The 27243-nt window shown below is 42.5% G+C and overlaps 1 protein-coding gene across 8 annotated transcripts in view; it reads left to right on the top strand.

Annotated features, from left to right (window-relative positions):
- The window catches only part of Atp10b (ATPase phospholipid transporting 10B), a 330892-nt gene that overhangs the window by 215846 nt on the left and 87803 nt on the right, over nt 1-27243 (top strand). For 6 of the 8 annotated variants that reach the window (XM_087571592.1, XM_087571588.1, XM_087571589.1 and 3 more), the window contains 2 exon segments: nt 11719-12016; nt 12435-12629. In XM_087571592.1, the coding sequence (XP_087427718.1) occupies nt 11742-12016; nt 12435-12629 (470 nt within the window). In that variant the 5' untranslated portion in view covers nt 11719-11741. 8 annotated transcript variants of the gene reach the window in all.

The raw sequence follows: 27243 nt of genomic DNA on the forward strand, positions 1-27243 counted from the left end.
TGTGGGTCTCACTGAACTCCTTTCCTAAATGTCCATATTCTTTCAAAGTAGCCAAGCCACCAATACAGTCAGGATGAGGCAAAGAGCTGGTTCTGGCTGTAAAAATTAGACTGAACAAGTGCTATTTAACTTCTGGTTCCCTGACCTGGCTATTATATAAAACCACAATGTTGAAATGGTGAGGTGGAAGGAACTTGGTTCTCTGAGTCACTGTATAGAGGATAGTCACCTCCACTTGAAAACTTTTCAGATGTTACTTTAAGTCAATGGAATTTGTTCCTTGATTTGGCTCCTAGCTTAGTTTCTCCTACTTTGACTCATATGCCAAGCAGCATGAGCAAAGAATGTTCAAGGAAGAGAAGTAACCAGAAGTCTAGGCATGCACATACAGTAGCATCTGGAGACTATAGAGCCAGAAGGAAAGAGGTAGGCAAAGCCAGCCAGACTATATGAAGCCATAACATAGATAACAGTGGAATCTAAAACCTAGATCTTACAAAGCTGTAAGAAGAAAACTGTTGTGGGCTGACTTCTTCGTTAGAGTAATAACAACTCTGAAGCTATATGAGGGCTGCTTGCAAAAGGAGTGAACAAGAATGCAAGAGGAAATTAGGAGTTTGTAGTTTCATAAACTATTTAGGAGGCAAATATGGTTGGAACTTAAAAATAGACTGGCTACAGTAGAAGAAGGGGAGTTATTATGGATGTCAAATCATCAGAGAGTCCCTATATTAGAGATGAGGCTTACTAAAGTCAAATTGAACTTTGCAGACAATCTCGGTTTTAGGAACATTCATGGTATAACACCCAGAATGCAAGAGAAAAGACAGTGGGATACTGTGATCCAATTGATGAGAGAGTTCTGATCTCCAAGGATACCAAATGGGAGGCCAACTTGCTTCGTAAGAGGGACATCATGAGTTCTAGTGATCTTTAGAGATAGGGCATAGCACAATAAACTAGCAGTACCTTTTTGTCTACTCAAAAATGATTTTTTCCCTTGAAAATCTGTTGGAGTAAAATTTACTAAAAATAAAAATCATCAACTCAACTAGTGATGGCTGAGCATGGCCTGCTGATGATTAGGGTGTTTTAGAGGTCTCCCTTTTAATCATTTTTCTCCCATATATTATATGATCTTCTACAGAATTGTATCCTTTGTTTAATCTTATTTAAGGCCTCTACTCTTTCCTTTTCATTCTCCCAAAAGCCCTATTCTCTCCAACCAAAGTCAGCAATCCCTTCTCTTCTTTACACTCATTCTAACATGGTATTTCCTCCTCTCTGTTAGACAGCATCAGCATATGGCACCTTAATTATAATTATATGTCATATTATAATTATATATTATAAAATACATATTATAATTATAATAGGACGTGCTTTGTAGTCTATAAATGAGGCATAATCACGGCTCATACTCTTCCCCCTGGGAAGATTTTTAGTGCCTAAAAGATCTGGCTACGAAGATAACTCCATCCCAGAAGTGCTTGCCTTGCAAGCATGAGGACTCAAATTCAGTCCCCAGGACCCATATTTTTAAAAAAGCCAAATATTGTGATTCACACTTGGAATCCCAGAACTGGGGAATAAGAGACAGATGGATCTCTTGGCTCCCTCTAAAATTTTTACCTATTCAGGAATCATTATAACTTATTCAGTCGTTGGCTAGTCTGTTCCCATGAAAACATGGTTGATTAGTTGTGGGTCTCAGAATCATAAAATTAACTAGAGAATCTCTCCAACTCTGATTTTTGTCTTCTAGAATATGCTTCTACAACTGAAACTATTTTCTTGAATAAACTATTTTAAACTATTTTCTCAATCATAATTTCAGGGAATGAAAGAAATAATTATATGATACAGTCAAGGTTAAAATGCTCAAATATGGGCAGAAAAAAAAAGGACATCTTGGTATATAATAAACATAGCTTTTCCTAAGAGAGACTAGAAAGAAAGAAAATGTTCTGGAGAGAAATTATTCTGCCCTCCCCTGCTGACATCCATCTCTGCACCTGTAAAATAAGCGAAAGCCTACATGCAAAACATTTTGAATCCAATCAAAATAAGTGGGGGAAAAAAAAGAAACAAGATAACTATTTCCTAGGAGTCCTCTGGCCTACTTGAATACATGCATAATGAAAAGGGCTAGTTGAATTTTAATTTATTTCAAGGCTAATGAATACCTGCTCCTGTGGTTGTTGTGACCCTTCTGTGGGGGTGGAAAGTTTCTAAAGCTGTTAGGAGCTTCCTCCCTGTTAATAGGCAAGCTTCAACGTGAGAAGGACCAAGGCTTCTTGGGACATTGAAATGCTTCTGAACCTATTCCCAGGACAGGAGACTGAGATGGTATAGACCAATACTGTAATAGACCACTTTAAAGTTTTTATCTTAATGGATTCAGATCCTGTTTGTGCCTACTTAAGACATTAAAAAGTACATCAAAATCCTTAATTTCAGTTATCATTGTGTTTACACATCGTCAAAGTCAACATTTAAGACTCAAGATCAGTTGACTTAAATTCTATCACATTGGTTTAAAGCAACGGTATTTGGACAAGCTGGAAATAAGAAAGCAATTCAAGAACAATTACAGTTTGGGAGTCAGTGATAAAATGGTTGGTTTGAAGCTGTGAAGGATGCCCACATGCCTACTCCAGATCCTTTCTTCTAAGGCAAATATTGCTGGTTAATCACATGTTGAATAGAAAAGTATTTTTTTAGATTCTCACATTTAGCCCTCAATACAGAGCACTTTGAAAATTCCTGCTTGCTGGCTTACTGATGTCTGAACTTTCTTGTATTCTAATTCAAATATCAAGATAACATACTATTTATTAAGAAATAGAGAGTCAGGGGTGTGTATGTGTTTTAAGAGGTTGGGGGATTATAATGGGTGCACACGTCATGGATGGCAGGGATCAACCTCAAATGTTGTTCCTCAAGATGGCTACCCATCATTTATTATTTTATGTTACTTTACTTTTGAGGCAGGGATTCTCACTGGAACCTGGGAGTTGCTGTTTAGACTAAGGCTGGATGACCAGCAAACCCCAAAGATCCTCCAATCTCTGTTTTCCCAGTGCTGAGATTATAAATGAACTAATAACTCTCCCACGCCACAGCTTTTCATTGGGTCCGGAAATCAAACCCAGATACTTATGGTCACAGAACAATCCCTTCATAGACTGAGCTATCTCTCCGGCCCAAGAAATTGAGTTTAAATTTAATTTTTGAGTTCTTCATTCCCCCTCATGATCCTGCCCAACTTGAACATTTTAGTACATATGTTAGAAAGTTATACTATGGAATGTCAGTATCTAGCTTTTCCTATTCTACTTTCTAGCCTTCTTGGGTTACTTTGCATCCTCCCCCCATGCCTGGTATGACCACTGCTTCTCAGTACCCTTGGTGGACCCCCCCCGACCCTTCTCACTCACACACTACCTGTACACCCCTCCTTAGCCGTCTCCCATTGATCTCCTGACCTCACAGAAGCCCCATCTCCTAAGAAACAAAATTCTATCCTCACTGAGTGTGATGTCACTGACTAGCCTTCCTTCGAAAACTCCTCCATGCTGGTGAATATACATGTTGCTTCTATAAATAGGCACTTACAATTTCTCAACTACAGTAAAGTAATTTCAGGAGAAGGACGCCCACGTGGCTCTTACTCATCCTATTCAAAGCAAGGGTCCAATAAGCATCTGTTGATTCCATGAATAACTAGTTGACTCCTTACATGAGAGAATGAAGTGTGCTGGAATGGAAATGAAAGGAAATGAAAAGGAAAAAAATCAATAAGTAATGTGAGATAGGCAAAACAAGGAAGTTAAGGTCTGAGAAATAACATTCCTTTTTAATGTATTAGGCTAGACTAAGGACCACCTCATGAGAATGCGCCTACTATCTAAAAGAGATTCTGCACAGAGAAAAATAATTCTGGTACTCAAAGGCAGGGTGGTTTTGTGCATAAACTAATGAAGCTGGATAATCCTCAAGTTTACTGGTAATGGGAGGCACCCTTTAAAGAAGTGAAGAAAGACACAACTTTACAACAAGGAGGACCTTGGGCCATCATATATGCCCTTCTCTACCATTCTGAGAGCAGTAATAAACCACACCTCAGATAAAACATCACACAGCCCTCATTTCCTGTTTCACTATGAAGAAGCACATAATAATTGAGAAGCACATAAACGGGGTAGAAGGCTACAGAGCTACCTCCCAGCCCTCAGCCTCAGTTCCTCGGCTCATCCTCATGTTTGCAGTCCATCTCCGCCATCCCATCATACCTCTGCCTCACACTTGTCAGGACTCCCGCTCCTCTTCCTCATGCATAAAAGCTTAAGGAGTCATCCAACCCAGCCCAGTCTTCTAGCCTCAGCTTCTGGCCTCTGCCACCATGAGTGGCCAAGCCTCTTGACCTATGAAGAAATTCCAATTTCTGCTTCTAGATCCAGCCATCTGCCTGTAGCACCATTCCCCATAGCCTACCTGACTTTTCTCTTCACATAATGCTTTAAATAATGTTGCTTTCAAGGAGTCTCCTCTGGTTCAGTAAATCTGTGTGTGTACATGCATGTCTGTGTTCATAAGAAACATGTTTTTATAAATCATGGTGCTAGCTTGTCACCATTCTTAAATAGTTCAGAATGAATCCCCTAATAACAAGTATATATATATATATGTATATATATATATATATATATCTCACTGGAAATAGCCTGAGATAATTAACATTACTAAATCACTACACTACACTACACTACCTAATCTGCACTGTGTTTTCAAATTTCACCCATTTCCTAATGATGCTTGTATTTTCTTAATGCATGGAAGCAAGTCTTCATTTCTTCTGGATTTGTTTTGATTTTGTTGTTTGTTGTTGTTGAGATGGGGCTGGCCATGGATCCCAGGCTGGATTTGAACTCTAAATCCTCCTCTTGTCTCAGTCTCCCAAATGATTGGATATTATGTATGATCCAACACACCCTGCTCCTTATAATTCATTTACCTCCTGCCCTCCAGCCAAGAATCCCATTCAGAATAATATTCTATTTAGCTTTTAAACTTCCCTCTCCCACAAGCAGATCCATGGCTTTCTTTGATCTATGACACTTTAAAAGCACAGGCTAGTAATTTTGAGAGCTAACCCCTAATTTGAGGGTTTTTAAAATAATGTTTCTGACTCATAAGTGATGTTATGTTCTCTTTAGATCGTATCAGAAAGACACAAGATGTCAAGATTTCCCAGTATCTTTCTTTAAAATTGTGAAAGTATCCAATTCATTATCAAACGCTCCTTCATTAATTTGACACCCATTATCTTTATCTGCTGTCTCTTCTCCCCAGTGCTAGGGATTAAATCCAAGACCTGCATGTGTACAAGACAAATAGGCTCTGAATGAACAACATCCTCAGAGCCTCATCTGCTTTACTTTTAGGGAAGACTATCATACTTCGTTCTTTAAATACTGGTAGGATTCAAGTCCAGGGCCTTACAGATGTTGGACAAGCCCTGTACCACTGAGCTGCATTCTTCTTTTGATCCCCAATTTTAACTTTTGTGGTGAACCTTTCCTACATTGCCTGAGCTGACCTTGAACCTACGCCATAGCCCAAGTAAAGCCTTCACACTGTGATCCTCCTCCTTCATGCTCTTGAGTTGCTAAGATTATGGCCCTGTACCTCGAGGCCCAGTTGGTTATTAAAAATAAAAGTGTGATTATGATAAAGAGCGGTTTAAAACTACCCCACAAGCAAACACCTGCATCTCCTGCGTCAGTCCAATGTCTTTATTTTAAAAGGCCTTTACCACCCAAAAGAGAGAGGTCTCTGATGTGTAGGCTGTTAGCCAAGGCAAGATTTCTCATTTGCATTTTCAACTCTGTTCATGAATTATCTTTTCATTTCCTTTGCCTTTGCAATAAAAAGGAGCCCGTGAAAATAGCATATCTTTTTGTAATGAGAAGCAAGGCACACAATATTCTTTCTGGCTTCCAAAATGTCATAATATTGCTTTTGGTCTCATTATGATGGGCATCTGTAATTACATTTATTTTTTTTCCATAGCTGATACAGGGGTTTATGTAGTCTCTAAAGAGCTCCCTACAGCTCTGATGTCTTTGGGTTAAAAAAAAAATTATTCAGATTGATTAAAGCCATGAGGAGAATGAGGATGAGGTCATATAAGCATCAGGAAAGTAAAATATCATTTAAACTACAAATGGAGTTCCCCCCTTATCCCCCCACCACCACTAAGTGATCAGATTTACAATAGCAGCCTGGATTATTCATTGTAAGATTAGTAACAACTGACATAATTCATGTATTTATTCAAGAGAAAATAATCCCATGAGCCTAGTATATGAAAAAGACCATGATATACAACTGCTAACTTCGCAAAGTCTATCTTTGAGAGATTTGCTTCTAGGATTTCAAGCAAAATTGGTCTAGAGGAACTTTGAGGGTTTAGTTGTAGATTCCATTAAGGAGCCTGGCAGTTGGGAGATCTGGAGCACAGCACCATGCTCTACAATTGCAGGTTACCTTTAAGTGACTGTGACCAAAATACCCAAGAAAAGCAACTTCTGCAAAAGAAGATGAGTGGGTCATAGAGTTCAATCCAAAGTCACTTAGCTCCTATTGCTATGCATGGCCAAGGCCACTTAGGAAAGAAGCATTTAATTTGGGGATCCAGTTCCCAGAGCATTAGAACCCATGTCCACCATGACTGGGAGCATGGCAGTAGGGAGGTAGGCATGACAGATGATAAAGCAGGAGAGGGAGAGGGGGAAGGAGGGAGAGAGAGGGAGAGAGAGAGAGAGAGAGAGAGAGAGAGAGAGAGAGAGAGAGAGAGAGAGAGAGAGAGACTGGGGAATGGTATGGGGTTTTGAAAACTCAAAACCCATCCAGTGACACATTTCCAACAAGGCCATACCTCCTAATCCTTCTTAAATAATTCCATCAACTAGACACAAAGTATTCCAAAATATTTGTCTATGGGAGCTGTTCACATTCAAACCACCATGTACTTGGGCAGAACTCGGTGGTGGACAGAGCATAGTGTAAAGGCTCTGATGGTGGCCAAGCATCTTCTGGGAAGGACCTATGAGTGTAAAGCAAACTTACAGCCTGAAGAGCATGGTCCCCACATGGCAAGGACCCGTGAGGATATCCATGCACCACAATCTCCTGGCCTTTCCAGAGAGATTGCTTAGTTCACTTTGTCTTGTATTTGCATTTTTTTTTTGGCTTTACTTCTACTTTGTCTGTGACTGACATTTCCCTAGAATCAGAAAAAGAAAGCTCCAGCCATGATTCACTCTCCTTTATCTCTGAGGATCGTGGGAGCAGAAGAGATCACTATTCCTCTGCTTGTCAATAAGGACGATTTGGTTGAGTCAACACAAGGGCCTGGTCTGGGTATGTCAGCTGATGTCCAGATGTTCTCTCCCGATGGGAACTTGGCTCTGACAACACTTTGCCCACGCAACTGTTCCAAACAACCATTAGGTGATTATCAAAACTTTAGAAAGGTCTTACTGGATCGTTGCTTCCAAGAATAAATGGGAGCAGTCAAAGATTCGCCAAGCAAGGATGAGGAGCTGTTTAGGTTACTAATTTGCTGAGAGCCCTGTCCATCAAAGGAACTAGACCGCCTGGTCAGGATGTGGGAAGACATTTCTTACCAACAGTTAAACTAGAATTTCCTGGATACGTAGTCTATTACCTTTTTATACTGTAACTGCAATTACTGCTAACTACTCACTTGGCTATGTACCGGTGTGCTGGGTTAGATATTAACTGCTTGCCGAGGCCAGGTGGATTGTGGGTTAGCAGAAAAAAGCATGGATTGAGGAGATGAAGGAAGAAAAAAGTACAGTGTGCACATTATTGAATGTAGGAGGTTCTTAAAAGAGGCTGTTCTTGAGAAAATGAATGTAAAACATTTTCAGCTGTGGAAAAAAATAGACACATGAATAAAGGTGCTGCACTGGCTAGTTTTTGGTTTTTTGTTTGTTTGTTTGTTTGTTTTTTTTATTAACTTGAGTATCTCTTATATACATTTCGAGTGCTATCCCCCCTCCCGGTTTCCAGGCAAACATCCTCCTCCTCCCTCCCCTTCCTTATGGGTGTTCCCCTCCCGACCCTCCCCCCATTGCCGCCCTCCCCCCAACAGTCTAGTTCACTGGGGGTTCAGTCTTAGCAGGACCCAGGGCTTCCCCTTCCACTGGTGCTCTTACTAGGATATTCATTGCTACCTATGAGGTCAGAGTCCAGGGTCAGTCCATGTATAGTCTTTAGGTAGTGGCTTAGTCCCTGGAAGCTCTGGTTGCTTGGCATTGTTGTTCATATGGGGTCTCGAGCCCCTTCAAGCTCTTCCAGTTCTTTCTCTGATTCCTTCAACGGGGGTCCTATTCTCAGTTCAGTGGTTTGCTGCTGGTATTCGCCTCTGTATTTGCTGTATTCTGGCTGTGTCTCTCAGGAGCGATCTACATCCGGCTCCTGTCGGTCTGCACTTCTTTGCTTCATCCATCTTGTCTAATTGGGTGGCTGTATATATATGGGCCACATGTGGGGCAGGGTCTGAATGGGTGTTCCTTCAGTCTCTGTTTTAATCTTTGCCTCTCTCTTCCCTGCCAAGGGTATTCTTGTTCCCCTTTTAAAGAAGGAGTGAAGCATTCACATTTTGATCATCCGTCTTGAGTTTCCTTTGTTCTAGGGATCTAGGGTAATTCAAGCATTTGGGCTAATAGCCACTTATCAATGAGTGCATACCATGTATGTCTTTCTGTGATTGGGTTACCTCACTCAGGATGATATTTTCCAGTTCCAACCATTTTGCACTGGCTAGTTTTATGTGTCAACTTGACACAAGCTGGAGTTATCACAGAGAAAGGAGCCTCGGTGTGGAAATGCCTTCCTGAGACCCAGCTGTAAGGCATTTTCTCAATTAGTGATCAAGGGGGGAGGACCCAGACCATTGTGGATGGTGCTGTTGCTGGGCTGGTAGTCTTGGGTTCTATAAGAAAGCAAGCTGAGCAAGCCAGGGGAAGCAAGCCAGTAAGTAACATCCCTCCATGGCCTCTGCATCAGCTCCTGCTTCCTGACCTGCTTGAGTACCAGTCCTGACTTCCTTTGGTGATGAACAGCAATGTGGAAGTGTAAGCTGAATAAACCCTTTCCTCCCCAACCTGCTTCTTGGTCATGATGTTTGTACAGGAACAGAAACCCTGACTAAGACAGGTGTCTTGAGCTGTCTCCGTGCCACAGTGTATGAATTGCACTCCTTGATCCAAGTCTTTCTTCACAGACTTCACAAATCCTCCTTCGGGTCCTAAACTCACTGGAGCTGGACTCCAGCCTCTGTTCTTTATTTTCTGATGGTTAGGAAGCAAAAAGAGAAGTTCATACAGCATGGGACCAAAACAAGTTACAGCCAAGAGACCTACTTTATCTGCAAAGAGGCCCCACTCCTAGTTTTCACCATCCCACAATAATGCCATTGACTGGAGCCAGAACCATGAGAGACACAGGCATCCCTCAGAACAGTGCTTCTCAATCTTCCTAATGCTGTAACCTTTTAATACAGTTTTCCTAGGTTGTAGATCCCAAATTCATTTTCATCGCTCCTTTATAATCTTGCTACCATTATAAATCATAATGTAAATATTTTTGGAGTCAGAGGTTTGTCAAAGGAGTTACAACCCACAGGTTGAGAACTGCTGCCCTAGACATGTCTTAATCCAAACATAGTAACAGCCAAATCAGCCACCTAGAACGTCTTCTTGGCCAGGCACTCAGTTTTTAGATCTACCAAATGGAGTTATGATCCCCAAGCCAAAGAAGTTAGAAAAGGCCAGCTGATAGTTACAATACTAACAATGATCACAAAGCCCAGCCACTTCGTGTCCAGGTGTCCTAGAAAAGTATCTTTCTGCCCCATTCCACTTTCCATTCTCATTTAAAGAGTTTGGAAAACAACAACAACAACAACAAACAGAAAGATAGAAAGGAGAGAGACAGAGAGAGAGAGAGAGAGAGAGAGAGAGAGAGAGAGAGAGGGAGAGAGAGAGATCTCAGGTAACCACACAACCTACTAAGCTACTAGACTGCCGTTCAAGTTGCTGTATAGTAAACAATGACATTGAGCCGCCTGCCTTTCTCCTGAGTCCTGGGTTACAGCCGGGTACTTCTATACCAGGTTTATTTATGATGGAACCCAATGCCTCATGCTTTCTATTCTCTGCCTACAAGCTACATCCCCGGACCCATCCATTTGATGTCTTAATCTAAAATGTTAGAAGGTTGAAATTTTTATAGTCCAAGAAATCCTAAAGACTAAAGTCATGGAAACTGAAGGAGGCGACTCTGAAAGGAGGAATGAACCAGAGGAGGAAGTACAGAGAGCAGAGAGAGGGAGGGTGGGTGGGGCAATTACAACAAAGCACGATGACGTATATGGATAATATGTTATAATAAAACTCATTACATAGTTTGCTAACTTTGTTTTGGTTCTTTGTTTTTTGAGACAGGATTTCTCTGTGTAGGCTTGGTTGGTTGTCCTGGAATTCTCTCTCTTTAAATCAGACTGGCTTTGAACTCATAGAGATCCACCTGCCTCTCCTTCCCAAGTCCTGGGACTAAAAATATGCACCACCACTGTCCAGCCATATGCTAACTAATTTTTTTTAAAAATCAATTAAGTATAACATTTCTCATTTTGTCTTAAAATATGTCAACACAATTTTATGTGCTGCCCAACTTGTTCCTCTCAAATTTGTTCCTACACGAATAGGGTTAATAATATGACTATTCTTCCAGAGGACCCAGGTTCAATCCTGATACCCACATAGTGCCTAACAACTAATTGTCTGTAAGTCCAGTTCTAGGGACTCCAATAACCTCTTCTGACCTCTGTAGGCACCAGACAAATAAGGGGTACACAGACAAATATGCTGATAAAATATCCATATACATAAATAAAATTTCTAAAAATTTAATCACATGAGCAGAGAATGGTAAAAATAACTTTCTTCATTTTTTAAAAGCCAATTCATTATTTTCAAGGTTTATTTATTTTTATATCATGTGTATGTGTGCATGCCTGAATGTATATATGTATGTAAGTATATGACATGCATACCTAGTGCCTACAGGGCCCAGAAAATGGTATCAGACCCCCTGATACCATTTAATTGACATATAATTTGCATATAATTGACAGCCATCTGATATCTGGGAACTGAACTAAGTTTCTCTGCAGGAATAGCAAGTACTCTTAAGCACTAAGCCATCTCTCTAGCCCCTCTTTCTTCTTTGTATGTTGAAGATGAACAAGGTGAATGGAAAAAGTTTACCATTAAGAATGAACCAGATTTCATGATATAAAGCATACCATCCTTGCAGACCAAGATTTGACTTTTCTATGACAGCACCAGCCATGTCACCAACACCTGCCACACTGACCCCATCACTCGCTTTCACAGCACAGATCCTTGTGGTAGTTATATATTATTTTTATTGGTTATTTAATGTATGTGACCTTAAAAACAGATGCATTGCAGGGACTGTTTCTATTTTTCTAAAATTGGACCATGCATGGACAAAAAAAAAAGAGACGCCATGTTGTGTTTTCCTCCTTACCATAGTTACTTCTGTTCATATTCCACTCAGCTCTCCTGACCACGGCAACTTCCTATGTGTTTGCAGACTGTTGTCACCTGATTCTGGAAATGACTTTCTCCCTGGACTTTTCTTGGCTCCGGTGGAAATGGCGAAGTCAAAATGGCTTCTCCCAGTCCCCTTCAGAAACCACACCGCTGCTTTCTCCGGAGACAGGCAGGCAGAGCTACAACCCAACAGAGCAACGGGTGGTGTACCCCAACAACAGTATGTGTCACCAGGACTGGAAGAAGGTCTCCAGGAGGTACCCAGGCAACAGCATCTGTACAACCAAGTACACTCTCCTCACCTTCCTGCCCCAGAATCTCTTTGAGCAGTTTCATAGGTATGCAGCAGGGTCCCCCAACAATACATACCTTGGCCTAGCATTGCCACTGAGACAAACTCAGAGATGCAGTTCCCTTTGATATCCAAATGTACATATGGAGCAAGCTTCTCTCATTTATCAAGTGTTGACTTATCATGTCATGTGTTGCATGGTAAACATATATGGGAAGAAGAGACTAAACTCCTTGTTTGCCCCATCTAGTGAAGGAGACACACATTAATTTTTAAATTACCAAACTGACTAAAAACTATAGAAAAATATACTTAAAAGAAAAGGTGTGTGGTGCTTTATAGGGCGAATTTGGTAAACTAAACAATGTCGGCTAAGACTTCCTTGAAGGTGTAATGATTCAGACTGGATGAAAAAATAGAGTCACCCTGCAGAGTCTTCACTCCCACCTTGCTTGTCCCTCTAGGTGGGCCAACCTCTACTTCCTGTTCCTGGTGATTCTGAACTGGATGCCCTCCATGGAAGTCTTCCACAGGGAAATCACCATGTTACCACTGGCCATTGTCCTGTTGGTCATCATGGTCAAAGATGGCACAGAAGACTTCAAGAGATATTGCTTCGACAGAGAGATGAACAGTGCCAGCATTCAAATATATGAAAGGTAAGGAGGGACTCTGTATGGTTTCCTCTGTCGCAGAAGGTTAAATAAACTCACCCGCATATTTAAGGGACTGATCTTTACTAGCAATATGACTTTTAAACTTTATTTATTTGTGCGTGTGTGTCTGTGTGTGTGTGTGTGTGTGTGTGTGTGTGTGCACGCACCAAAATAAACATATGAAAGCCAAAGGCCAGCTTGTCCAAGTTGGCTTTCCCTTCTACTATATAGGGTCTGAGTATTGAACATAAGTCATCAGACTTGCTGGCAAGCACCCTCACCCACTAAGTTAACCCTATATATTCTATTAAAATATTTTTTTAATTTCTTTTAAATTACTAGTTTAAAGATAATAGTATAATTACATCATTTTCCCCTCCGTTTCCTCCCTCAAACCCTTCCATATACCTCCCCTTTCTCTTTTTAAAATTCATTGCCTCTTTTCTCATTAATTACTGTTATATATGCATATACATATATGTATATACATATTCTTAAATGCAATCTGCTAAGTCTGGATAACGTTACTTTTTGTATGTTTTCAGGGATGACCATTTAGTATTAGGGAGCACATTAGTAAGCTCTTCCCTGGGAAAGACTATTTCTCCTGCTCTCAATATTCTTTAATTGCCTGTAGTTCTGTGTTAGGGTTGATGCCTTATAGTCTTTCCCCAGTGCACATTAGCATGTCTATTATTGTCATTCAGCTTATGTTCGGGTAGTCATGTTTGTGAGACTTTGTGTGTAACTTCTGACATTACTAGGAGAGAGTCTCACAGCAAACTCCCCTGTCATCTGGTTCTTATATTCCCATCCCCTCTTCCCCAATGATTCCTGAGCCTTCAGTGAGCGAATGTTTTGTAGATGTATTAGTTGAGCCTGGGCATTTGATTAGTTGTGGTTTTCTCTAATGCTTTCTAACTGTTGAAAAGATGATGGGTAGAAATAAGTCCTTATCCCTTAGTGAGGGTATAAGGGTGACATTCATATGTGGGTATAAAGACAAACATTTAAAGTGTAGTTAGGTATTATGCTGGTTTAATAAAGTGGAGGTCGTAGGTTCTCCTTCAAGATCCATGACCTTTAATAGCCTCGAGTAGTTGGGGATGATTTCCCTCTTGTTTCGTGGGACGTAGTCTAATTAGTGAGTTACTACTAAGGTGTACATGTCTCTGCTGATCATTGAGGGTTACTATATATATATATATATATATATATATATATATATAGAGAGAGAGAGAGAGAGAGAGAGAGACAGAGAGAGAGAGAGAGAGTTGTACTGTGGGGCTTTTCTTAGATAATAGTTTGATTGCTTAAGACTTTTGTTTTTAGACATTAAGTTTGCTTAAGTCAGTGATGATCAGCTGGAGGTGATTTTGACACATACCTCCCCCCACCACCCCTTTAAACATATGGTGATAGGTCGGGCATAAGTTGTAGGTAGAATACTACTGGCATCTAGTGGATGGAGGCTGGGGGTACCAGGACATATCCTAAGAGAACAACACACACACACACACACACACACACACACACACAAAATCTAGTCAAAAACAGGGTTGAAGTTGTAAAACCTCGATGTAACTCATGAAAACCCTCATATTCTTAGCCACCCAGACACTATGTTATTTTTAAAATTGGGTTAGAAACCCAAGAATTAAACTCTATGACGATTAGATCATTATAGGAGACTAATTTCCTAAGAAGCTTAAGAAGCTCTTCTGAGGGTGTTGGGTGAAGTCTGTCTCTCTCTCTCTCTCTCTCTCTCTCTCTCTCTCTCTCTCTCTCTCTGTGTGTGTGTCTCTCTCTCTCTCTGTCTCTGTCTCTCTCTCTGTCTCTCTCTCTCTCTCTCTCTCTCTCTCTCTCTCTCTCTCTCTCTCTCTCTCTCTCTCTCTCTCTCTCTCACACACACACACACACACACACAGTGTATGCCATTTTTAAAGCATCAGGGTGCCTGGCTAGAAATCGGTTTGTTAACTAACCTGGTAGGTTTTAGGACCCAGCATTAGTGCACCTGTGTAGGAGAGGAAGACACCTGTGGATGATGACGCCTACATGCCAACAGGTGGAGTCTCAAACAGGCAGAAGGAAGTGCCGGGTGACAAACCCCCATTCTCTGCAAGCTCCTTCCCGAGAGTTCTCCCAAACTGCTCGCAGACCAACTTGCTGGTTTTCTTCTTTCTTTTCTTTTTTTTCTAACTTTTTTATTGTTAGTTTTGGAAGAAGAAAGAGAAGTTTTAAGCAAGGGAGAAGAAAAGATGCTAATTAAATTATGAGAATCGAAGAGACAGGCTTAAGCAGAGATGAGGGAAGGGAGGAAAAGGAGGAAAAAGAAAGAAGACAAGAAGAGGGTCGTGGTCTCCAATCTGCCTTTCGAAGGATGGCCTTACAAAGAAAACCCCAACCGCCATTATCAGGGAAACCAAGTCAAGACCAGCAAGTACACGGTGTTGTCCTTCGTACCCAAGAACATTTTTGAGCAGCTGCACCGGTTTGCCAATCTCTATTTTGTGGGCATTGTCGTTCTGAATTTCATCCCCGTGCTCAATGCATTCCAGCCAGAGGTGAGCATGGTTCCGGTCTGTGTCATCCTCACCGTCACAGCCATCAAGGATGCTTGGGAAGACTTTCGGAGATACAAATCTGATAAAGTCATCAATAACCGAGAGTCCCTGGTCTACAGCAGGTAAATCTAAGGTCTCTGGGGCAGTCTCACCTCGACTTTCAGCCTAACTTCCTCCGGCTGCCACCCCTGCTAGCAGAACGAATGGGGGCAGAGACTCTGACCGTTTTACCTGAATGAAGTGTTAGCAGAAATGCTGAGCAAAAGAAGACTAAGGAAGGCCTTTCAAATGAGAAAGTCTTGGGTTTGTAGTAATTTCTTGGAAGATTCTTCTATAACTTGTCTTTCCTAATTATTCCGGTGTCGCTATGACTCTGTTTAATTCCGGGAGGAGAAAACCATCAATGTGTTTCAGGAGACAGAGCTTTGAGTTACAACCAGAGCCTGAGGATACATCCCAGGTGGAGCACTATCTGCAGTCATGTGGTGGCCTCAGGCAAGTGATGTAAATGTCCTGCCATAATTTCTATAGCTTAAGGAATTCTTGACGTGCTCATGAGACTGATACAAAATACTCCTAGGGATTGTGTACTATTAATGCCAGACACATAAATAGGGGCCACACTCACTTTTAGAATGCAAAATTCCTGTCCGCCCAGCTATGGACCTGGAATCTCATTTCTACTGTGTGATATTCCCCCAAAACATTGCCTGCCTACCCTGCTCTCACCACACTGTTTAATACTGTTATGTATATGCAGATATTTTGCAAATTTCTGTTGGCCAAATGGCCCAGGGGGACTCTGTGGGGCATGCTTTTCTTTGATGAGGGGAAAAGGACAGAATCAAGGAATGTCTCTATTTTGTAACAACGTGGGTGACTACAAAAGAACTAGGAGAGCTGAGTTCAGACTGGATGAAAGAAAGTGTGACAGGATGCCTATTGAGTGAGGTAACAGCCATGGATACCTGAACTGCTTGGAGATGAAAGGCTTAGTTTCTTATTAAATAGGGAATGTCTTTTTCATTCAGTCATCTCTCTTGTTCATTCTCTCTCTCTCTCTCTCTCTCTCTCTCTCTCTCTCTCTCTTTCTCTCCCTCCCTCCCTCCCTCCTCTGTCCCTCTCCCTCCCCCTTCCCCATTTCCACCACCCTTTCTTCAGCTCGCTCTAGGACGGTGTCCTATTCCCTCTAACTTTATGAACTGCATCTGCACAGGTTTCCCTGTTGCCCTGGCCACCAGCAGAAATGAAAGGGAATGACTCTGAAGTGCCCACTCTAGGATCTGCTAACCTAGAAGACACTCTCTCCCCTGGGGGAATGAAAGTTTAGCTACTGGAACTGGATTATGGAAGGGCTTAAGAGACAAGGTCCACTAGAGAAGTTATGGCCAGGGGGAAGCCTCCAGGGGGACTACCACATACAAAGAATCCCTAAGTGAAACCATGCTCCCCACTCAGGAACACTAAGATGTGGCCATCTTGGCTGACAAGGCCACAATTATATGTCTAGAAAACTTAGTCTAAAGGAGAGTTAGTTCCTTTCTTCCTATCTTTGCCTTTTTTTTCCTTTCCCAGCTAGACCTAATCATCAGGAGAACACTAGTCAGTTACAGGAGAGGAAGTCTAAGTGCAAAGCCTTTGCTTACAGGGAGAGCTATTAAGAAGCATTCGTTTTTGCTGCCCCAACACACCCATCTTACTTTTTTTTTTTAACCGCCTTTCCTCTTTATTGTTCCTGCACAAGTGGCACAAAGGCAAGCAGGAAGCTGCTCCCTTGCGAATCCAGCTCTTCCTGCTTTACCAGACTATCCCAGAAGAGTGCCCCTATTCTTGGCACCAACCTGCTATTGATCAGATCATAGGCTCACCTACGCTTCGAGGCAGACTGACCTGTTGTTCTGTTCTCAAAATAACTTGGGAAAAAGCAAGATGACAACAACTGAGGAAAGGTCATAGCATGACTATCTACTAGTTATGTCTAATAGATAAAGTATGAGTGCACAGGCCTGTAATCTCAGACCTGGGGAGGCTGAGGCAGCAGAATCAGGGGTTCAAGGCCACCTTGGCTATATAGTTCAAAGCTAACCTGAATTACATGAGAACCTGTTCCAAATAATAATAATAATAATAAAAGAATTTAGAAAGGTGTTAGACCTCCCACTGTTAGGGAGAACAAAAATGAGTTTTAGCATCTCTAAAGGGATGTTCAGTAGAATGACTGAAAGGGACATATTCTTAAGACATCCCACCCCAAAAGAGTTGCCGCTCATCACAAACTATGGCTCATGGTTGACAAAGGAAAAGTACACAGTAAAGAAATCTGTTCACTTTTAATTAGCTTCATGTTGCTCAAAAATAATTTTAGAACCTATGTATGGGAATGCTTGCTTTTTTCAGTAACAGCAAGATAATTAACTATGGGGGCCAGACAGGTGAGGAGTATTGGGTTGTGGTGGAGATGGTGTGACCTCCGAGGCACAATCTCAGAAGCTCACAACAGAGCTGGCTGTTAGCTAACATGCTTTGCTCCATGGGAGACATAGCCAGTGCTGGATAGGCCAGATTGCCTGAGTCTCTTAGAAGACTGACTACAAGTTGCATCTTTAATGGGTCAAATTAATTGATCCTTTTACAATTTCATGCACATATATGCACATATATAAATGTAATACTTTGATCATATTTCCCCATCATTCTTTCTTACTCCTGTCTTCCTCCTATTGAATGCCTTCTTCTCCTCAGCCACCCCCACTCCTAGACCGTGTCGTCTTCATTCTCTTAGGTGTCAGGCTTCCCACTCTACTTAATTAGAATTGCATACATGAACTTATTTGTGTATTTACTTGTGTAAAGGTAACATACCAGGTGCTACAGGCAGCAGTATCTGATCTCCACCCCCGCCCTGCTTCCTCCAGCAATCATTAACTGCCTGTTGCTCCCCTTCCAGGGTTGCTAATGACAGAATGGATGTAAAAGTTTCAGATAGTTTATTTGACCTAAAGTACTGTTCCTACCTGGAAGCCTATAATTCCCCCCACTTTGTTTTACAATGTGCGAGGAATCAGGAGTCTTTGCAAAATAATGATTGTGTTCTTCTGAGGCCAACCCTCTAACCCTCAATGGAGGGGCTGTCTTTGAAAAGAAGGAGTTATGATTTTTGGGGGACAGAAGGCTTGGGAGTCAGTTGCCTGTCCTCTAGGCTCACATCCTCAACTAAGCTTGAATACCCTGGGAATCCTCAGCTAACTCTGAGTATACTGGGAAGGTCATTTGAATCTCTGCATTCCTTAAGGCTTTGGGTCCTGGGAGATGTACTACTAAAAAAAAAAAATTCAAAATATATCATCTATATGCTACTGTGCACTGGTCTAATAACACATGATAACATAATTATGAGTCAGACCTGACCTTCAGCAAGAATCATGTCTAGTACTGTGTTGCCTCAGTTGTTTTTTTCCCACCAGTGGTAGTAACCTCAATCAAAGAGGTTGTGATGGCTAAAGCCGGCACAGGTGACTTGAGATAAACAAATACTTCAATGAGCTTCTAGATCCTGATTCACCATTTAGTCCTTGTCTTTGTTGGCTGAACCCTCAGACAATTGTGCTTCATGACAATGACAGGGCTGCAGCAGGACTAGCCCCCAGAGCTACTTCTAATAACCCACAAAGGGATAAAGATAGATATTTCTGGTGGCCTTCATAGAAAGTCAAGAGAGGAAACTTACTCCAAGCCCCCTCACATCTCAGTGCCCCCTGCCCATCACTGACCCAATCCCTGGGGGCAGGAAAAAAGATTATAATAAGTTATGCCTAAGGCAAGGTTCTTATCCAAAGAGGCCCTCAATTCTGTCACTTCAAAATCTGGTCTCTGTCAGCTGTTTTCCACATAGTGATGGGAACATGCCCACCCTGGAGCACCCTACACTGGATAGATGTTCCTAAAGTTTGTCTTATTCTGGAATACACAGGTTCTGTGAAAAATCATGACAGGAGAAGCCAAAATGCAGCTTGTGTGTTAATGATTATCTGAACCAATGAATACTAAGGGACCTGCCCTGTTGTAAGAGATCAGTGTCACAGGATAAGCTATCAGACAACCGAGGGTTGAAAAAGTGAGTGTTTCTGAGGAGTACCTAAAAGCTTATGTCTCAAGCACCCACACTTCCCTCTGTGATCCTCTGTGAATCTTTTCTATACCTTTCTCCTCTTTTGCAATTAAGCACAAAGGCCTGTAGAATTCTGCTCACTACCTAATCCCATGCATCATCCAGTCTAGACTCATTTCTCCAGTGAGGAAATGCCTTTTGCAAACAGCAGAAGCCTTGTTAACAGAATTACAATCCTGTTAGAGCATTTTCTTTTAATATAGCAACAGTGCTTATGGTCGAGAGGTGACCCATTAATCAGATTTATGGAATGACTTGGAGGGGAGATTAGCTTTGGAATTGTATTAGCTTAGCTTCTCCCAGGGCTCTGTTTAATGAATCCAGAAACTATACCCAGCAAGAGACTTGTATTTTTTTCCAGCTAGCTTAGGGAAATTGTATTTATATTCAAAAAACACGCAGTATAGGAAGAATGTGAGCTGAGGGATTTGGGGTGGGATTTGTCCCCAAATTGAAATAGAGAACAAAGTCCAGCCTGACTTACAGCAGCCAGACACTGACTTATTTAACTGTCTAGCAAACTGTGTATGTGTGTGTGTGTGTGTGTGTGTGTGTGTGTGTGTGTTGTAGAGGAAATATGTCTATGCATAGATACACATGTGTGCATATGTATAGAGACTAGAGGTTGACATCAGGTGTCTTCCTCCTTTGCTGAGCACTTTAGTTTTTGAGACAGGGTCTCTCACTAAACTCAGCACTTATAGGTTTGATGGGATGTCCATTAAACTCTGGAATATGCCTGTCTCTGCACACATGTTGCTAGAGTTACAGACTCATGCTACCACACTTGGTGGTTAGTGTTGGGGATATAAACTCAGGTATTAATGTTTATATAGCAGACACTGTCCAAACTAAGCCACTTCTCCATCCCCTGTTCAGCAAATGTTAACTGGTACCATAATTAATAGTGTGTGGCATCATGGCAATGTGTCCTCAAGGGACTCTCGGCCCAGGGTACATGAGATGCTTACAAACAGTCATAATCCCCCCCCATGTACTTCGGTGTCCTATATTCAAGGAGGCAGGAGACATGGTACTATGGAGGAGAATGTAGGGATTCAGCTACCTGCATGAAATGTCAAAGCTAAGGAAAGCCTTCCTCGAAGAGGTGACCATTCAGGGGACATCAAAACAGGAGAAATGCTTGGCCAGGCCTAGGGAGCACTGTCCAGTTTGTAGTTTAGTCATATGTCAACTGAAGACTACACATGTGGATTATAATGGTATCAAAAAGACCAGGAAGGACAAAGAAAGAAATGCTTGAAAGTTGAGAATGAATGAGAGAATACATTACTGGTTTTCAACCTTATTCTCTCTCTCTCTCTCTCTCTCTCTCTCTCTCTCTCTCTCTCTCTCTCTGTGTGTGTGTGTGTGTGTGTGTGTGTGTGTGTGTGTTTCATATTAGCATGAACATGCCCATGCAGCTTTGTGTCTGCGTATGCACACACTTGTTTTCTGGGGGTCAGTGTTGGGTATCTTCCTCCATTGTTCTTCTTATTGGTTGAGACAGTGTCTGCCACTCAACCTGGAGCTCACCAAATGGCTAGGCTAGCTGAGGAACAAGCTCCAATGATTAGTTCTGCCAATGACGGCTCATCTGAACAATCTGCTGGCATGGTAGGCATTTTACAGACTGAACCATCTCCCCTATTCCTAAATTTGACATTTTAGCAGGACATGGAAAGTCTTACTTCTAGAAATAAGGTACCTTTGATGTCAAGGTAACTCCATGTGCTGCAACACAAAAGAGGCCAGCAGTCACTAGTGCTGGCTGCCTGACTGGGCCTTCAGCCTGGTTTTGGCAGTTGCCTGCCCTGACAGCACCCACAGTGAATAGCTTGAAGATGGAAGAAATAAACATGCTGGTGTTGATTGTCTTGCTAATTATCTAGTGACCTAAATAGAGCCACTTCAATAATGGGACCCAACTGGTCTCACCTTTAAATGCTGATCGTAATTCTCCCTGAGTTCTGTTTCATGAGGAAATGGGCAGATGACATATAAGAGGGCTCTGAAATGGCGTTCCCATAGAAACAAGCTCTAGAATACATGGCCACAGGATGTGGAGTACAGGAAGAAAATAGTTTCATAGTGACTTGACTGAACACAGCCATCAGATAGTCCACATCAAACCTGCACTTGGCCAGAGCTGCCCACCATGGCCCTATCTAGTGAATGTTTCACATGAGCCTCTGTTTCAACATTTGGGCATCCCCACACTGAATATCTGGTTCAGGGAAGGCAACATGTGTCCTCCCTAGCCCAGACTCAAAAAGAGTTGGGCCATATATAAAATCCAACATGCCCTAACCATAAGAATGTCATGTGTGTGCTGCTACCAGGAGAGTGGTACTGTGGCCCCCATTTGCCTTTATGTCTCCTCAGTAGTGGTCTAGAGAATCTAAAAAGGAGAGATGAGCAAAATTTGGTCTTTCCTGGAGTCATGCTAATATCAAAATACCATTATAAATCTACCTTCATGCCCAAACAATTTCGGGGGGTGTTCTTTGTACTAAGTGAGCTGGTGTATATTTTAGCATGTACTGCTAAACCCTTGGTGTTGTGCCTAGCATTCGGCAGCCCTTACATAATATTATCTAAAATACCACTGACGAGACTTTCCGCACCTTGACAGCAAGGACTCTCCATGAATTTGACCCAAGGAAAAGCACAAAAGAAAGGCTGATGGCTAGAGTTTAAAAATATGTGAGAGAAGTGGGGAAAAGATTGGATCTGTAGAGCTTAACTTCAAGCTCCAACATTCAGCCAAACAGACATCAGGGGAGAATCTGAGAAATGCAGACAGCGGAAAAACATCCAGGGTCATTTGAAGTGTGACTGTGAAAATTACCACAGCCTGAGGGTCACAAGCCAACAGACCATGGTGTTCACAGCCCAGGTCTTGGCTCTGCATATGGCAAACCCAGTATCCATATTACCAATGTCTCCCACCCACACACTAGCACCTCTGCCTTGCTTCATGCTCACAGAAATAAAAACCACTTGGGCCAATTTAGCTTGTCATTTCAGAAGAGACTGCATTAGGTCCCCCAAACTCAGAGGCAGGAGAGCCATAAAACAAGAGTCCAAGTGTGCCTGAAGCTCTGAACTCTTGTCACCAGAAATGAGATATGTGTCAGCAAGGGGGAATTCATGGCCTCTGCCTTGCCATTACTGAGCTCAGGATTCTAAAAGGTGACACTCATGTTCTCATTCAGCCTCCATTAGGCTTCCATCACCATCTTTCCCTTCATCTACTGTGTACCTCATTTCCAAACAGAGTGTCTATTCCACATTGAGCTATAGTGCCCCTCACTGCAACTCACAAATCCTTGTGTGATCTTACCTGAGTAAGGTAGCTCCTCCCAGCCCTGTCTTTCTCATCTAAAAAAGAGAAAAAATAGTAGTAATGAAAGTTTCCTAATTAGGTAGATAAATGGTCATGTACGTCTGGTGCTGGGCTCCTTATCAGCACTCCATTTATGTCAGCCAATAATATGAGATCTCATTATTATTATTAGAAGTCTTCAGTGGGGAGTCTGTATGACTAATTGTCAAAACGGCTTCAATCAGTTTCTCATTTGCATAAAATTCAAGATGAATCTACAAGATATCATATTTAACAAATACTCAGCTTACCCAATCCTAGGAGCATAAATATAGACCTTCTCATCTCTCGGCAAGGTCATCCCATAGTGAAAATAAAGGGTGCATGAAACTATAAGGCAACAGAAGGGTGATATGCAAGCAGGATGCCAACAAGCCACGCAACACTGATGTTCACTGCCTCAGGGTGTGAGGAGAGAGGTTAGAGAAAGTTCATACGCACTGTGCTATGCGCCCACAGATACCCCTAGGCTACTTAGTCATAATCCAGCGGCCATGGGCTTACAGGAATGCTCCTGTGACTCCATGTCCTGTGAGGCATGGTGTGCCTGTGGCCATCACTTGTTAATGACAGTCTGTTCTAAGTTATTCTCTCTGAATGTGGCAACTATATAGTCAGTGAAGTTAGAGATGAGTGCCATCTCAGAGCTTGGAGCTTTGACACCTAGCATCTATCTGAGAGCCTGTGTGGCCAGACTTCTGTGGACTCTGGCAGAGAACAGGGCAAAACAAAGGCCGAACTGTTAGGGACGCTCAGCCTCAACATGTTGATTTAGGAGTTGGATCCTCTCCTGCCAATCAACTGCCAGCTGTCCAGGATGGGGCCCAGCATCTCTAGTGCAGTCAATGTAACTTAAGTCCCACAATGTCTCCAGCCCAGACGTGGTTCCCGCTTCCCTCTGTTCCTGTACCTCAACTGCTCCTTTATAGAGTTTCCTTAACTCCTCCATGTCTAACAAACTCCTCCTGTGTGGTCGGTACCAGACAAGCAAGTATAGACAATAAAGGATTTTAAGGCAAGTAGGAAGTTGTACTGTCTATCCCCAGCCCCAGCCCCAGCCCCAGCCCCAGCCCCAGCCCCAGGCTATGTTTAATGCAATTCCTTCAGTCTCAGTGTCATTTACTTGGATCAGGTCAAGAACTAAGATGGCATCACCCTTTTCAAGTCCTACTCTCTCTCACCAGACATTCCTCCCAGCCAACAAATCCCATACCTCACGTGTATCTGCTAACAAAACAGGCAGCTACCGTAGTTCCTAGTCCTCTGTTACTACGCAATGCTGCATTCTTCTCCAACCTAGAAACAGCCACAAGGAGAAGATGAGCAGCTATAAATACCAGTGTGGTGAACTTTCAGCTACAAGTACCAGAAGTCCCTCATCCCATTTGAATAACCTGAGGGTCAGACTAAGAAGGTGCTGGTGAGAGCACTCACTCAGTAAAGTGTTTCTTATAAGTCAGATCCACGGAAGCCACAAAAATTCTGGGCATGGTACATATTTGTAATCTAAGAACTGGGGCGGGCATAGAAAAAAGGATTGCTGAAGCTCATGGCACACACAACCTAGCCTTCGTGGCAAGGTGTAGGACAGTGAGAGATCCTGTCTCAAAAATAAATGGTAGGTAGCACTTAGGCAGTGACAACTGAGGTTGACCTCTGATCCCACACATATGCACAAATAGATGCACCTGAGAGCATGTTAGCACCTGTGCACGCCTGCTCGCTCGCTCGCTCTCTCTCTCTCTCTCTCTCTCTCTCACACACACACACACACACACACACACAAGAAAAGTTCAATGCTAGACAGCTGTAAAAGTTAGAATTATCCTTTAAACGCAGCTCAAGTGACTCTGCTGTCCCCATTTTACCATATGCCTCAGACCTCCACACTCAAGTTCTCAAACAACCAGGTATTATAAACAGGCTTGAACCAGCCACTGGCTATGGAGAGAACAGTGGGTCTAGCATGAGCTTTTTCATCAATACCCTCACCTTGGTCAGACCTCAACAGCCTTCGAGTAAAGAATAGGGATAGGACTATATATCTAGCCTACCCACCCAGCTCAAACTTGGAGCAGCCATGCTCCAGGGCAGGAACTGTTCAGTTTACTGAAATGGTAATCTCTTTCTATTCTGGGTCTGGGGAAAGGTTTATATTTGTAGAGTTTCAAGAGTTTATACACTATTATTGCCTGGGCCCAAACCATAAAGCTTATGAGGAGCATGAAGAAGAAAATGTAAGGGCACAAGAAGGGTGGGAAGCCCTCACCATACCACAAACAATCATTTCTCTCAGCACTGTGAAGGAATCTGTGTCTAATGAGAACCAGAAACAAAGCCCTAAATGCACTCCCTCACGTGGATTAAGCCCCAGTCCCCAATCCATAACCTTGTGAGGTGATGCAGATAAAGAAATACAGGTTCTGAGAAGTTCTGTAATTTGCCTAAGGTTTCACAGACAATATTCAGTGCTGCTTGGATTCAAACATACTCATTTTTTTAAATAAATTTATTTCATTTTTATTATGTGCATCTATGTTTGGGTATGACAGCAGGCGTGCAGGTACCTGCACAGGCCGGAAGAGGGTGTCAGATCCCCAGAACTAGGATTATAGGTGGTTGTGAGCCAAGAGATGTAGGTGATATGAATCAAACCCAGATCCCCTGCAAGAGCAGTGTGAAGTCTGTCATTGAGCCATGTCTCCAGCTCAAACACACATTCCTAATCCCTGGACTGCCTTCATTCTTCTTAGTGGTCCCCATTCACTCTAGATAGCCACCTGGGACATTCTAGACTTCCTATATGAGCATGCTGAAGGACAGCCCAGGGTCATAAGTTCCATAAGTTTATCCTCCTGACAGGTCTAGTCTTCTCCAGTCCCCACAGTTCTTTGCATCAGGACCCAAGCATAGGAGCAATAGAACCTTGAGTATCCCCTTCTCGATCTTTCCCTCTCACCCATTTCCACGTGGCATACAATGGGTTAAAAAAAACCTCTCTTGCTGTTTATTTTACCTTATTTGTTTAAAGGCCTATCTTCTCCCACAAAGCTGTTTAGCACTGAGCCACTTAATTTCTCCTCAAGGTAGAATCTGCCAGATGGAGTCTTTGTCCAAAGCCACGTAAATTTGTCTTCTGTTTAAACAGCAGTGAACATTGCAGGCAACTAAAATAGCAGTGAGTCCCCAGGCGCAAACTCACCGAGCAGGGGAACAACAAGGGTCTGTGAGCATCCACCTGGGGCAGCTGTTCCAAGCGGGCCATATTAATGAGGGAATGACTCCGGCTGGCAGCTCCTGGCCAGCTGCTGGTCACATCCGAGTGTCACTCGGTGTAGAAGCATTGCCACTTTTACGCTTCAGCTAAATTCTGCTGTTTCTCACCGCCCTTGGCTGGACACCCTCGGGCTATGCATCCCTGGCTGCTCCGCAGACATGCTGCTGACAGATGAACTGACGAAGTGTACCCCAAAGCATTGGGCAACCAGAGAAAAGTGCCCAAGTGTGGAATGGAGGTGTCCCTAAAGGTCCAATGAAGTATGTCTATCATCCTAGAACATAGCTGAATTAGGTTACTGTAACATATCACCTTATAACACCACTACAAATAAAATTTCTTAGATGATGTACCCAATAAGGAATGTCATATGCACATATTAAACTGCATGCCCCCAAAATACCTTTTAAATGAACACCTATAGCCCCAGTATTAGTCTCCCTCTGGGGACTCCTGGAGAAAGCATGGGACTGTTGGAGAAGGACAGTATTTCTGGAAGCTTGTTTCAGGAACCACACTCCTACCCTGGAACATCAATTTGCTGAGATCCTTCTTCTAGTCTTGAGCAAAAGTTTCTGGGGCAGGGGTTAGGGTTTGTGTGTGGAGGTAATTGTTGCCTGATCCAAAGCCACCGGATGTAATTATAAACATAAAAAGCACGAAGGAGAAAGACAAGGTTGGCAGAGTAGTGACAACCTGCATTACAGAAGTGAAGAGACAAACCTCCAGGAATAATCATGATGTCCCTTCTCTATCCTGTTTTGTCTGAGAAAAGAATTGGCATATAGAAACAACTGCCCAGCATGGTGGTGGCCTCACTGGGATCCAAGCAGTATCATAAAGAAGATAGCACAAATCTAGTCTAGTGATATGTGAATCATGACAAAGACCAAAAGAGTAGCACTTCAGCCCAGTTTGACACCTAAGTGTGTATGTACCCAAAACTAACCTCCACAACCTCCCATCTTTCCTTATCCCTACCTATACCCCATCCTAAGCAGTGGAGACCTTTATTGGGAAGTGGAGAGAGCAGACTTGTTTTCACCGATGGAGATGCTTTGGTTTTGATTTTGCTCTGCATGTAGCAATCCCATCTAGCATATTTGTCACAACTTTCAGATACTCTGAAAATGATGACCATTCAGATGATACTCAGATTCAAGGATGTTCCCCCTAGTCCATTCTGACACACCAGGCGGGATGCTGATGTTGTAGTA

The sequence above is a fragment of the Rattus norvegicus genome, chromosome 10 (assembly GCF_021556685.1).
Source record: "Rattus norvegicus strain SHRSP/BbbUtx chromosome 10, alternate assembly SHRSP_T2T, whole genome shotgun sequence".
Lineage (NCBI taxonomy): Eukaryota > Metazoa > Chordata > Mammalia > Rodentia > Muridae > Rattus > Rattus norvegicus.